The sequence below is a fragment of the Anabrus simplex genome, chromosome 1 (assembly GCF_040414725.1).
Source record: "Anabrus simplex isolate iqAnaSimp1 chromosome 1, ASM4041472v1, whole genome shotgun sequence".
NCBI lineage: Eukaryota > Metazoa > Arthropoda > Insecta > Orthoptera > Tettigoniidae > Anabrus > Anabrus simplex.
Window position 1 is genome coordinate 1,271,165,261 of NC_090265.1, and position 15,729 is coordinate 1,271,180,989.

The following is a 15,729-nucleotide window of genomic DNA, read 5'->3' on the forward strand; positions in this document are numbered from 1 at the left end:
CTCGTTGTTAGTGCCATGTAAGCCCAGAGAATTATAATTTGAGCCAAGGCAAATCAAAACGTCACACATCGTTATGAGGAGAAATTTCTCCCTATAACAACATCGTCCAGTGAAGTATAATCTTTTCAATGAGACAATCTATGGACATTAAGAATGATTATCACTCATCAGACGGAAAATTAGTTGCACTAAAGCAGAGCTGTCCACATTTTGCGCGCCTGGCGCGTTATCTCGTCTGAACTACGGTCAAGTGGATTCCCTAGCACGCTGTTCCCTAACAAGCGACGGCTCATGTGGTGTCCCTCTTGTACGAGAGACAACATTCCAGCTTCTGTGGGTACTCTTTTTCCACGCAACCTTCATGTTCCCAGAATGGCAAACTTTTGAGAAAACTATGTTCGAACAAGTTAACACATTACCGGTTATGCTCCTGTGGGTGGGGGCGGTAGAATAACACCCATGGTATCCCCTGCCTATTGTAAGAAGCGACTCTTAGAGATCGTATGTTCTCTGAACTTTGGAACGTGGGTTGGCGACTACGAGGCCCTTAGCTGAGTCCTGGCATTGCTTCCACTTACTTGTGCCAGGCACCTTACTTTCATCTATCCTATCCGACCTCGCTCGGTCAACTATTGCTCTTTTACGACCCCGACGCTATTAGGTTTCCGAGGGCTAGGTAGTCCTTCATTCCCTTGTCTTTCTTTAGCCAATATATTCATTTTTCGAAGTGTCGGATCCCTTCCATATTTTCCCTTCTAATTAGTCTTATGCAGAGGATGGTTGCCTAGTTGTACTTCCTCTTTAAACAATAATCACGAACACCACCACCATTACCGATGACATGAATTTTGTGTGTCTAGAACAAGTACTTTCGACCCTGATATCCGAAGACAATGGCGCAGATTGTTGTCTCTCATATATCCCGGTAACCCGGATATTAAAATATTTAAGATCGAAAAGAATGTTTGACAAAAATATGCCGATCTGAGCACATATAACTGAGCAGCGTGTTTGTACAATTTTGAAAACGTCTGTTGAGGAAACTTGAAGCAACGTTCTTCCAAACTGTACGTTGAGCAGAACATATTGCTGAGCCTAGTTTTACCACATAGTTCAATTACCTCTGTTTACGAGGAACGTAGACAGTTTATAACTAAAACAGAACATGATTTGATAAACAAATTTAAGTTAGCATCGGGTCTGGCATGTCTAGGATCCGGTTCGAAAATTTAGCTAAAGACCTACTAATTGCGATACACTCTTTTAAGATTGCTGTTTCCTGAACTGATACAGGATATCAGAGATGAGTTGTATTTTCCCCTTTTCAATTGGCTTCCTCGCTGGTTCCGGTGCATTAACGGAGTGTAACCGCGTCGGCGTGCTCATTTGGGCAGCTCTGGACTAATGCGATGTAACCGATTACTATATCTGATAGCCTTGATTAATTATTCTATTCACTGTATAAGCAGGGGAGATGGTTGCCCAGTTTTATTTCCTCCTAATCACAAGCACTGCCACATTATAAATATTATTATAAGGAATCATTCGGTGAGTGTTCCTCGACCGTGGGTTAGTGGAAATGATAGTGGATACAGCGAACTCTGAAGGCAGCAACGGTAACAATTATTTCACATTTTCCAGAACCACACACACTGTGCCGAACTGAACTAAGTTCAGAGTGTATTTTTTATTAAATGGGTCAAACTGGGATTCATAGTTCAAGATTATACTTGTAAGAAACTAGAATATATTCAAGAGAAATACCATTGAGAAAGAGAAGATCGCTTAGAAGATTTTGTGCTTTGCTTTTCCTGGCTAGTGTTAAAGTTTTGTTCTTAAATCAGTCAACATATTTAGGAGTCACTATTAGTTTGGACAGGTGACAAAATTAAACAAAATGAATTCATTCGTGACACCAGACGAAACTGAAATATATAAACCTTATAACAACAAATATTAGAAAAATAAACAAAATCAGAAGAACGAAACTAACTGGAGAGGAAATGACTACTAATACTAGAACTGTTGATAAGTATCCGTAATAAGAAGCTATACTAGAATATGTACAGTTCAATCTTACGTTACAACAGACATCTGAAAATCAATGGAATGTATATTAATTCTTAAATAGTTTAAACTTCGTGCTGAAGTAAGGGCTCTGATTGGTAACCTCCTAGAAATAATGATAAAACAAGCTTTACGATTTTTACTATTATATTTTGCCTCACTGATAACGAAATCTGTCACACTTAAATGTATACAGCCTTAAATCGGTCTGAGAATTTATTGAAAATGCATGTAATAAATTTAGTCACATCCCTCATCCTTTTGCATTTTATCTCGGACTTCCTTCGTCTTCTTATCCGCCTCTTCACCTGTGTAAATTTTCATCTTATCGAAGTCAATCTTATGTGATAGCATATCTCCCACCTGTTCTTCAGCCTCCTCAGATAATTCTGTAGTTTCATTAGTTTGGATAAGCGGTACTTCAATAAACTTGAAGGTATCTGGACCTATATTGTCGATGACAGGAGGGCATTCTGTTTCATTATCAGAACTTGAAGAGGTGGTGGAATCAGGAGCATATGCTCCTATCTGAGGACCGATTCCCTTCTCACTATATTCAGCTCCGTGCTGTTCTTCGCTCTCTATGTTTTGTTTATTTGGTTCGGGAACAAATTCTTCCCTTCGTTTGGAATGACTGCTTGTGCACGACTGAGATTCGGCTGGGCGAGTGCCTTTGCAATTTGTAACCTCAGATATGACATCTTCTCCCTTTGGATCCGAATTTTCTTTGACGCAGTCCACTGTACGCTTCTGTTCTGAACCTGTACATGGGCCCCATGGACCAGCTCTCCACCTGCACAAGTATCAAAAGCATAATTAATTTACAACTGTATGAACATATATCTTATTTTATGTATGTAATGTAGACTACACAGGATGTAAGTGGATTTGCAATAGAGGAACAACGTTTCATGATTTAAAATGATGGCATAAGCATAAAGACCAATTCACAGTAAGCTACCGAGTAACCACTGATAATGTAAACTTCACGTTATCGTACAACCATAAAATATATCGACAAGCTAATATCTTCCAAGAGTCGCAACAAGGAAGTGCATTTCTATGAAAGTGGTGCACTAAAAATGGATGTTGTTATGGATTCCATAACTGACGATGAGCCGTGATTTTATATTTCTTAGAACTATATTAAGGTAATTTTGCACTTGAAGAGCCGGAAGTACCGACACGGACGGTAGTGGGTTCATTCCCTGAATCTGCGATTATATCAACAAGGTGGGGGACACGAGAGATACCTCCCAGTAGGGTGTATTTGCATGTGATATTGTTATACATCCGGGTGTCTCCCGGGCAACGGACTAGGACTCTTCCTAGACGGCTGATTCTCTCACACCAGAAGCAGAACTAATCAATTTTAAAATGTATTTTAAGAAACGGCTCTTTTCAGAGCCATCCATGACAATAATATCCATAAATATTTAATACTTGACAGATGCCAAAGAAGAACTCTTGCAAAAACTATGCCAAGATCAGAAATGTGACGCCTTGTGCATTCAGGAAACGCATAGGGATGAACACCAGAAACGTCCAAAGATTTCAGGAATGATTTTAGTTGCAGAAAGGCCACATGCGAAGTATGGCAGTGCTGTATTTGTTAAGCCAGACCTCCAGATCAGCAGTACTCATCATACTGAAGATAACGACATCGAAATAATCACCGTGGAGCTAAGCAACATGACAATTACATCTGTGTACAAGCCTCCAAATGAAAAGTTCTCTTTCTCACCACCTGCAAATTTTGGTAATCAAACAAAGTCAATAGTAATCGGTGACTTTAACAGCCGTAGTCACGTCTGGGGATATGCTCAAGTAGATGAGAATGGAGGTCGTTATTTCATGGGCTGAAACTCAGGAGCTTTCCCTTATTCATGGCAGTAAGCTTCCCTCCTCCTTCAACAATGGAAGATGACACCGAGGGTATAACCCAGATCTTCTCTTTGTGAGCAACTGCTTTGTGCAGCAATGTTCTAAAGAAATGGGTTCACCAATCCCAAGAACACAACACCGGCCACTATTATGTCACCTCTCTTCATCCATAAGACCACACCAAATACTTTAATATGATAATACCGGACAGCTTGCTGTTTTCAGTGAGAAAGTCGATAGTGCTGCTGCTACCTACATGGCTTGGTGTGACCAACTCTTCAATAACATATTGTCATCTGTATGATTCTTGGCGCACTGCCGTGTTGTTTATAATGTATCAGTGTTTGTCACTAAATAATCTTACATTGCAGTTATATTCCAAGAAAAGTGTTATGCGCTGAACAAATTACCCACAAGCTAATGGGCATGGGAACCGGTAAGGACAGCAAGTATTAAAAACGTTATGACCTCGCATCTGTGTTGAGGTTACATTCTATGACCCCTATATTAAGAAAATCAATCAAATACTCTACTGAAATGTTAGTGGGACGTAAAAACAATAATATTAACGTATATGGAACTCTAGTATACTCAAACTTGAGGGTCCACATTGTTAAACAGTACCATCAATTTCACAAATGAAAACTTGTGGGCCTGTAACGTAATGGTTATCGCGGTAGTCTTGAAATTGAAAATTGAAGGCCACGAGTTTCGAATCCAGTCATTTTTTACTGTAAAAATAAAATAATAATAATAATAATAATAATAATAATAATAATAATAATAATAATAATTTTCTTTAGTCCCACTAAGTACTTTTACGGTTTTCGGAGACGCCGAGGTGCCAGAATATAGCCCCCCAGGAATTCTTTATATGCCAGTAAATCTACCTACACGAGGCTAACGTATTTGAGCACCTTCAAATACCACCGGACTGAGCCAGGATCGAACCTTCTAAATTAGGATCAGAAGGCCATCGCATCAACCGTCTGAGCCACTCAGCTCGGCGTAAGAAAATTCTTCTTCTTCTTTATCTGTTTACCCTCCAGGGTCGGTTTTTCCCTCGGACTCAGCCATGGATCCCACCTCTACCACCTCAAGGGCAGTGTCCTGGAGCTTCAGAATCTGGGTCGGGGGATATAACTGGGGAGGATGGACAGTACCTCGCCCAGGCGGCCTCACCTGCTATGCTGAACAGGGGCCTTGCGGGGGCATAGGGAGATTGGAAGGGATAGACAAGGAAGAGGGAAGGAAACGGCCGTGGCCTTAAGTTAGGTACCATCCCGGCATTTGCCTGGAGAAGGATGGCCACTTCCAGGATGGCTGAGGTGGGAATCGAATCTACCACTATTCAGTTGACCTCCCGAGGCTGAGAGGACCCCGTTCCAGCCCTCGTACAACTTTTCATTTTCGTGGCAGAGCCTGGAATCGAACCCGGGCCTCCGGGGGTACTGTATTTGCTAATGACATGAACCACTACATCACAGAAGCGGGCAAGACAGTTATTTCAATGTATTACAGGCATAGGCTTGAGCACCAGTCCAACTAATTTAATACGTGTGCATGGTAATGCTTCATGCATAAATTTGTGAAAGAGACTTTAGGAAATTCTGAACACTTCTTCCTTGTCAAGAACATCCTAGTTCATTCACCGTAACCCCAATGTATTATACATATTATGTATTTCTGTCTTCAGAGGTAAAACAGAAAATTCAAAGTACAGCAAAAACGAGAGAACAGCGTGAGCTGAGTTCTCCTGTAGCATTCGGGAAGATCGGCCGTATCGAAGAAGAAGAAGAAGAAGAAGAAAAAGAAGAAGTCAAAATAATGGATCAGAACTCCTGTTCCTTAATTACAGCTTCTCTTTCCCAAAATTGTAATAAATCATGAATGTTGTTAAGTTATCTGCCCGCTCCGGCGCTTTGGCTGAATGGTTAGCGCTTCGTGCCCCTCGTTTTTATGATACCTTCATTCTTCGGAGTGTTGGATCTCTTCCATTTCCCTTCTGATTTGTGTTAATAGAGGATGGCTGGCCAGTTGTACTTCCTCTTAAAAAATAATCACCACCACGGGAAGGTCAGCGTACTGGCCTTCCGTTCAGAGGATCCTGGTACGATTCCCGACTGAGTCGGAGATTTTATTCGCGTCTGTTAATTCCTGTAGATCGGGGGCTACGGGTTTGTGTTCGTATTCATACGCATCTTCAAATATATACAACACATCACACGAGAAACAACCACAGAAACACGAGGTAGTGAATATATATCCCTCCACATACGATTGGTGGTAGGAAAGGCATTAGGCCGCAAAACTAGGCTAAGTCCATACAACGTCCTTCGCCAGGCTAGAAAAAACTGGAGAGGGTAGGTAATTGTTAAATATTTCCCCCAGAGGATGGTTGGATCCTCAAACAAATGCTGGTTTTAATTTTCAAGACATAGCGAAAGGCACGGCTAACCTCGTTTGGAGGTTTATGAAAGAGGCAGTTCATATTTTAAACTGTCATTCTTAATTATTATGATTATTCAATTTATTATTTTAACAGAAATATTTCCAATGAGTGTAGTGCATTCCTCTCAACTGTAGCATAGACGAGTATGCAGTTCACACCAACACGCTAGATGTCACAACCATCGCTGTTCGCACTCGACTCAATGCTGTTGAGATAGAGCTGTCCGGTATTGGTGTATTAAAGTATTTGACCACACGAAGTTCGGTTCAGACGGAGATATAACTTTCGAAAAAAAAAGGTGAAACGAGTATACGCTTACGCAAATACGGGGCGTGTTTACCAATGATTGTATAGTGAATAAGGCTCTCTCTGTTTCGTGCAATAAGTGGTTTCTGTATGTAAAGTGCGAGTTCTCAGTGGGATGTGCTAATGTTAGTAATTAGGAAAGCAAGAGATAATTTATAGAAAGAAACATAACCATCGTCCAATCCGTTAGCAGACGCCATATTGGCTGCAGAAAATTTCTCGTTATCGAATAATATCGCTGAATCTTTCAAAGAATAAATAATTCACTGGTTCTTGAAATCGAGCGTGACGATAGGAAACTTAGCAGAATAACTACACGGACACGTAGAATCGATCCTCGTTTAATACATATTCATTATTCCAGTCCAAGGAATAAAATATAGAATCAACCATGTCAGAGAAAAACAGTCAGCAGGCTCGGACAATTGGTGTGGCAGACACAAGGATTCATTTCTGCTCTGTATGCGACAAGAGGGTAGAAGAAAACGAAACAGCCATGACCTGCGATGGACCATGCCAAAGATGGTACCATCTATCATGTGCAGAATTACAACAAGGCCAATTTAACGCACTAAAATCAACTAGTAAGAAAAAATCAAAACTTCTATGGTTATGTTTCAACTGTGAACAGGACTTCACTCTATATAAAGCGGTGGTGGTGGTGGTGATTACTGTTTTAAGAGGAAGTACAACTAGGCAACCATCCTCTATATAACACTAACCAGAGGGAAAAATAGAAGGGATCCGACACTTCGAAAAATGAAGGTATCGGTCAAAGAAAGACAAGGGCCACGAAGGGCGTGAAAATGAAAGACTCCCTAGCCCTCGCAAACCTAATAGCGTCGGGATCTGAAAAGAACAAGAGTTGACCAAGTGAGGTCGGATAGGATAGATGAAAGTGAGAAGCCTGGCACAAGTAAGTGGAAGCAATGCCAGAACTCAGCTAAGGGCCCCGTGGTTGCCAACCCACGCTCCAAAGTTCAGAGCCCCTGGGGCCCCTTTTAGTCGCCTCTTACGACAGGCAGGGATACCGTGGGTGTTATTCTACCGCCCCACCCACAGGGGGATATATATAAAGCGGGAAGAAGCATGCAAAAAGAACTAGAAGAGATGCGTGCAGAAATGTGCTAGAAAATTGACGAAATGGCAAAAACTCTTTCTAAACTAAACTAACAAACCAACACCTTTCAAGGGACAATAGATCAGCGGACTCTACGAAACTGGAAGATAACCAACGAAAGAAAAACACATCCTCCGCAAAACAACCATGCGAAACGGCAACACAAGCAACTGTCGAAGACGCGGATGGTGCATGAGATCAGAATCTGAAATATATAAATCAAAGTTTGGAGTCTAACGACAAAGAAAGCATTGACATGCCGAAATATACAGAGGCAGTATATAAAAAATAACAAAGACGCTCTCAACAGGTAATCGTGGGAACTTCAACGTCAACGGACAACTTACTTCAAGCAGCAGAGAAAAACGCATGACTCTACATTGGTAAACTAGCCAAAGAAACCACAAGTGAAAATGTTATAAACTTCCTTAAAAAGAAGGGAATCAAAGACACTGTTGTTTGTGAGGATCTGAACACACAGGGAGCTCACAAATCATTCTAAGTAGGCTTCCCATTCAAACAACTAAAGGACACAGTAGATCCAAAGTTTTGGCCTAAATGAGTGGTAGTGAGACAATTTCGCTTTCCGAGACGTTTCACGGATAGCTCACCTCAAGGTATCAACCTGGAAGCATATCTATAAGGAAAGAACAACCACAGAAAACGTAATAGACACTCAAGAACCTTTAGGAATGAATGGTATTATGGAATAATGAAGGATTAAATAATGATCTTAGTTTAGTGCCAGAGAATGTGTTCCGAACTTACGACGCAGTAATATTAACCGAAACTTTCCACAAAAAAAAAAAAAAAAAAAAAAAAAAAAAAAAAAAAAAAAAAAAAAAAAAAATGGAGTTACGATGGATTTTACTGTATACATCTCTTTGCAACTCAATGTTTACGTGGAAGACCAAAAGGTGGCATCACGGTGCTCTTAAAAACAAGACTATACCCATTCACCGTCATACTAAAATCTGATACTACCCTAGTAGTAAGAACGAAGCTCTGTGTAATAACAGCGGTCTACTTTCAACCAGACTATATAGAAAATCATTGACGATCTGTCTGTATCTCTCAATGCAGTATCCCGCAAGAAATCATAATACTAGCAGGCGATCTAAACTGCAGGATTGCTATAAAACAGGACAGGTCAAAGACCGTAGTAAACTACTTGGAAAGGGAAGGCCTGAAACTTATAAATAAGAAAGACTCTCCAACATATGTGTGAAAGGCTGCAGCACAATCGACTTGGTGTTCAGCAATAGTCAATCATCACAACAAAAAGTACTAACAAACGTCGTAGCAAGGAAACACCTACCTGTGGACACCGCCATAAACCTACAATGCACACCAATAACTAAAAATGGAAGAGGAAATATACTTAAAGGAAGAAAATTGGACCTAGACATATTAAAGGACACAGATAGTGGAGATATTATAAGAGAAATACAAAAAATAGATATAGATAATGCAACAACCAATATAAAGACAATGGATTGCAACTGAATCAGAAGAAAACAGTGACAATGACTTTCAGGAAAGGTGGCAAGCCAGCAGCCAGTGATATAATATACTACAGACGAGAACCACTAACAGTTGTCTCACAGTTTAAGTATCTTGGATTAACAGTACAGACAAACGGAAACACGTTCAGCAACCACATCAAGGAAAAAGTGGCAATTGCCATATCTGCCATGAACAGCATTCAGAATATACAGAAAAGTTCATTGGAAACTGCGTTGAAAGTATTTAAGCGAAAGATCTCACCGATATTAACCTACAGCCCGATACTAATCTGGGAACAACTGCAAAAGAAAGACATCAAAGAAATTGAAAAGGTAAAAGCTAGATTTCTGAAAAAAGCTTTGTGAGTCTCTAATTTCACCCCATCACGCTTGGTCTACTTGCTTGCCAGAGAACCCTTCTATATTGAAGATCTAAGGCTTGAATTATAATTTCCCACGTCAGGAGCATACCAGAGCCTATTAAAGGAACTTCAGGACAAAAGGGAAGATTTATGGCTAGATTTCTTCTCCACAGACGCGATGATCAACAGGGAATGGATAACGGCTAACTATGAACTGAGGCACACCATGACTCGCTCTGCGGTCCATGGTTTCCGCGACAAAATCTGCAAGAGAGATACCTACCATGATCCAAGTTAACTGTGTCAGTGTAAACTCTGTGGCGACCAATGTGATAGATACCATGTGATAAAATGCAAAAGCAGACAAATCTCGCTGACAAAATTATCTAATAGTTAAGTGCTATATAAACTATAGAACTACACATTGACCACTATGGCTATAACTGTATTATTATATGGCCATTGGCTGCATTAAATATTATTATTAAAACTTTCGAAAGGCTGGCTGAAAGGCTGTTGGATGAGAGGATAGAAAATGTCTCTCCTATACTCCAAGATTATGACAAATTCAGTGATATCATGAAATTCTGTTCACGGACATCAATTCCCAGAGGCTGCAGGACACGCTACCTTCAAGGTATAACTCGTGAAACAACTGCTCTGCTGCACGATTACTGCACGAAGAAGACCCATTTAGTGAGCAAACGATTCAACCAGCACAAAGTGTTCTTTCCTCTATCACAGGCAAAGAAGGAGACGTGGATGTTGATGTCTGAAGTCAATATGGTAGGAGCAGTCAAGAAGCTTGGAGACTTTTAAAATGTCTCCAAGCTAACACACATGCCAATGTGAGTGCAGATCAAATAACACACCAACATTTGCTTAATGGAAAACCAAAAATTTCCGTGAAAGTAGGGAAGAATCCTACAGTCAGAGAACCAGACGAGAGCAATGAGTTATCTACGCATTTCAAACTAACTGAACTGGAATTAGCTCTCAGTAAGTGTAAGATTGGGAAGTCAGCAGGAGTCGATGACCTTCGAATAGAACAAATTAAGAACTTTGGTCCTACTGCGAAGTGCTGGTTGGTATAACTCATGAACAACTGCGTTCAGTCTTCCATGATACCTAAAATATGGAGGAAGGCTAGGGTCATAGCCATTCTAAAACCAGACAAAGATTAAAATGACCCTAGGAGTTACAGACCAATCTCCTTATTGTGCCATCTTTCTAAGATTCTGGAGAGACTAATCCTCAATAGGTTCACTGGTAAAATCGAGCCACTTCTGGTTTCACAGCAAGCTGGTTACAGGAGAGGGAAATGCTGCACATCGCAGGTGTTGAAATTAAGTCAACACATAGAAGATGGTTTTGAAAGCCGGAAAATCACAGGAGCTGCATTTATAGATCTCTCGGCAGCATATGATACTGTTAATCACCGAATTCTCCTAGGAAAGGTATATACCATGACAAAGGACTTTCATCTGACTTGTGCCATTAGAAACCTACTTCAAAATCGAAGTTTCTTCGTTGAGTTCCAGGGAAAAAGAAGCAAGTGGAGGATATAGAAGAACGGACTACCTCAGAGAAGTGTGTTGGCACCAATACTTTTCAATATTTACAATGATAAGCACCTTCCTGCCGGGACGAATATCTATGCTGATGATTGTGTCATCACTTCTCAGGGAGATAACTTCGAGGCGATTGAACAAACATTGTCCAAAGCTCTAGACACTCTTGCTGGCTATTACAAGAATAATCAACTAACACCAAACCCAACTAAGACGCAAAACTGTGTTTTCCATCTAAACAACAGAGAAGCTCCCGAACTCTGTAGGTCACTTGGCAAGGCATAGCATTACAACACAATCCTACCCCGAAGTACCTCGGAGTCACTCTGGATCGTGCCGTAACCTACAGAAAACATTGTTTGAACATCAAGCAGAAAGTGGCTGCTAGAAACAATATTGTGTGGAAGCTAACTGGAACATCTTGGGGAGCACAACCAGACACAGACATCCGCCCTTTCGCTCTCCTATTCCGCAGCTGAATACGCATGCCCGGTGTGGTACCAATCTTGCCATGCCAAAGCAGTTGATGTAGCACTCAACGAAACCTGCCGCATTATTATTGGATGTTTGAGACCTACACCTTTGGAAAAAGTGTACTGCCTTGCAGGGATAGCACCTCCCGATATCCGCCGTGAAGTGGCAGCCAAGAAAGAAAAGAGAAAGGTGTTGACATCGCAAGTCCAACCTTTGTTTGGATATGAGCCACCATGCCAGCGGCTTAAGTCTAGGAAAAGCTTCTTGAGAGTAACCGAAACACCTGCAGGAACAGCGCAGCAAGCAAAAATTAAAGAATGTTTTTTTTTTGCTAGTTGCTTTACGTCGCACCGACACAGATAGGTCTTACGGCGACGATGGGACAGGAAAGGGCTAGGAGTGAGAAGGAAGTGGCCGTGGCCTTAATTAAGGTATAGCCCCAGCATTTGCCTGGTGTGAAATTGGGAAACCACGGAAAACCATTTTCAGGGCTGCCGATAGTGGGGTTCGAACCTACTATCTCCCGAATACTGGATACTGGCCGCACTTAAGCGACTGCAGCTATCGAGCTCGGTTTAAAGAATGGTGCATCAGGAGTCAACATACGAGGATCAGTCAATGGATGACTCCAAAAGAGGAACTCAATCCTGGCCATGTCACAGATTGGGTGAATTGGAGAGCACTGAATAGACTGCGCTCCGGTGTTACGCGGTGCAGGGCAAACCAGAAGAAATGGGGTTTCGAAGTGGACAGTACCTTGTGTGTATGTGGAGAAGAGCAGACCACAGCCCATTTGCTGCAACGTAGTTCATGCCCATTCAGCTGCACAGAAGAAGACCTGGTTAAAGCGAAGCCAAATGCACTTGATGTTCCAAGGTTTTGGGCTCACATAGTTTAATGTGGCTCTTCGTTATTGAAGTATTTATATTATGTTTTATGTTTTTTCCTTATATATAATGTTAAACTTATGTATGGTTCTGGCAGGATATAAAGAAATAACAAGGTAATTCCCATAAGCTGCAAAACGAAATACGATCGAATGAACCACATCAATGTATGTAATACATTCGCATGAGTCCTGCTCTCTTTTCATTCATATTCAACATGGTTGCCCCATTCCTTGAAAAAGAGAAGTAACTGCCCGTGATGAGAGTATAGTCGGTTGGAAGCCCAGTACGGCTTAAAAAATTGTTCAACTGTAGAAATGTCGTAATAAAGGAATAGAATTAAGTAATTATATATACACATATATACACTAGATATTTTAAGTAGAACTAAATCATAGATGAGAAGTGATATTATGGCTATGGAAATGCTCTCACGAGAGATTTTATCGCAGAGACAGTATGGGAATGGTAGGGGGAAGGTTATTCATTCTGGTGAAGGAAGAATTTGTAAACTACGCAAAATTTAAGGATGAGAAACATGATCTTCTTTGTGTAAGGCTAATCTCAAAATATAACAGGCAACATGATGTTTTCAGGATGGAAAAATTTCGCTGATGCTGACGGGAATATAATCAGCTATGCGGTGAACGAGATACAAAAGAACATTATTGTAGCAGGTAACCTCAGTTTATCAAATTTTAACTGGGAAGGTAATACGAATGACAGAAAGCATGACCAACAAATGGTAAACAAGTTAATGTTGGAGGGACAGCTGAATCAGAAAGTTATGGACCAACTAGAGGGAAATTTTTAGACGTGGTGCTGATGAAACCTGATAATTTCTATAGAGAAACTGAAGTGATAGATGGTATAAGTGATCATGAAGCTGTTTTTGTCGTTGTTAAGTAAAGGCAATGGAAAGCAAGATTGTAAAAGGAGAATTATATAGAAATACCATATGTTTGAAAAGAGAGGCAGTGTGAGTTTTGATGATCAGTGGAGAATGGTGAATAAAACATATAAACAGGCTATGAGAGGGTTTTAAGGCAACTGTTGTGGAGTGTGAAAACAGATGTGTACCTTTAAAAGTGGTAAGGAATGGTAAAGACCAACCATATTAAATCAGAGAAATAAATAGATTAAGAAGGAGAAGCACGTTAGAATGAAAGAGAGTTGGGAATGTTGTGGAAGTAAAGAGAGATTAAAGGAACTTACTAGGAAAATGAGTTTAGCAGAAAAAATCAGGTAAGAATAACGTGAAGGCAAATGGATTTTACTCCACTTAAGGGTAACTAAAAAGGGGATGAAATTTTAAAATGAGCATTTCTACAGTATATCTCAAAAACTTAACATGTTACATAAGTGAAAAATGATATTTTTATTTCTGTTAAAATAAAGAAAGATGTATATTTTGCGGAAAAACCACTTGCGTGGGGAGGGGGTCAAATAGACTGTAAATGGGGTTGAATTCTTTTAATTAGGATACTGATATCTCAAAAACTGAAGATGTCCCAGACGTGTAATTTGGTGTTTCTTTAAAGATAAAGAAATGCGTATTTTTTGTTTTCGGAAATCCACTTAAGAGGGGGGAAAATTGAAAATGAGTTTAATTATTTGTATGAAGACACTATTATCTCAAAAACGAAAGATTTTGAAGACGTGAAAGATGGTATTTTGAATCTGTTTTAAAATTAAAGAAGCACGTACTCTCGGAAAATCCAATGAATGGTGGGGGGGGGGGGAGTGAATGAATTGTAGAATTAATTGAATTAATTGTATGAGGATACTTACATCCAGTAAAAACTAAAATTAGTTACATGCGTGAAAATTGGTATTTGGATCTACTTTAAAAACAAAGAAAAACGCGTTTTGGGGAAACATCTTTGGGGTGGGGGTGAAAAGGAGTTGAATTCCTTTTATGAGGACACACATACCAAAAACTCAAGATGTTAGAATCGTGATATATTTAGAAGATCCTTTACTATTAAATAAACAAGTATGCTTTGTTGGAAAATTCATTTAAGACGGGAAGGGGGGGGGTGAAAGGAACTGGAAAAAGTTCATTCCGTTTATGGGATACTTATATCTCAAAACCGAAGGTAACAGACGTGAACATTGGTATTTGGAATCTCCTTTAAAAATAAAGAAATACGCCTTCCTTTTTGAGGGGCGGGGGTAAATCAAATTTACGGCGGTGGTGTGAAAAAGGGGTTGAGACCAATTGATTTTACTCTTCATAATCCACTTCTTTTAATCATAAACCGATCATTTTTAATCTTTCCTGGGTTCGTTTTCAAGAGCCATCTTTTCCTTTGGAGAACCTAAAGTTAGACTACAGTAGATTCTCCTAGCATATAAATAAAAATTTAAACACATTAATAAAAGATAGGAATAAAGTTGACCGTGCAAGTGTTCACCTCTATAATAAGGTCAATAATGCACGGAAGTATATCATTCGTATCGCCAGAAATCCCTGCACTTGCCTACGCGCGAGAATATTGGTGGTCAAATTGTCAGCAATTACAATGGCATCAGATGTAATTAACCGCCAAGTAGCGGTCTTGCATCTTGATGTGGGGCCCAGAACATCAATAATAATAATAATAATAATAATAATAATAATAATAATAATAATAATAATAATAATAATAATATCCTTGACCGTCGTCGAAATGTGAGGACCGGGCTGGAAACCGGTCCTGGCCGGGTAATGATTAGGAATATAGTCCGGCCGCGGGTTCAGTACGGCCAAGGCACCCAAGACGACACCACACCGGATCTCCTCAAGGATTTGATCTATATTTAAAATGTTTATAGGAAAGGATGGCAAAGATTTAGGGACCTTACTGACCGGGTGGAATACGTGGAACTTGCCGGGCTGAGTGGCTCAGATGGCTGAGGCGCTGGCCTTCTGTCCCCAACTTGGCAGGTTCGATCCTAGCTCAATGCGGTGTTATTTGAAGGTGCTCAAATACGTCAGCCCCATGTCGGCAGATTTACTGGCACGTAAAAGAACTCCTGCGGGACAAAAATCAGGCACCTCGGCGCCTCCGAAAACTGAAAAAAGTAGTTAGTGGGATGTAAAGCCAATAACATTATTA

The 15,729-nt window shown here is 40.3% G+C and overlaps 1 protein-coding gene across 1 annotated transcript in view; it reads right to left on the reverse strand.

The window, feature by feature from the left end:
• Positions 1–2,283: 2,283 nt before the first annotated feature.
• Positions 2,284–15,729, reverse strand: part of LOC136858689 (A disintegrin and metalloproteinase with thrombospondin motifs 12) — a 477,582-nt gene continuing 464,136 nt past the window's right edge. Inside the window, exon 20 of the mRNA XM_068225727.1 lies at positions 2,284–2,860. Within this exon, the coding sequence (XP_068081828.1) occupies positions 2,308–2,860 (553 nt within the window). The 3' untranslated portion in view covers positions 2,284–2,307. The remainder of the gene's footprint in view (positions 2,861–15,729) is intronic.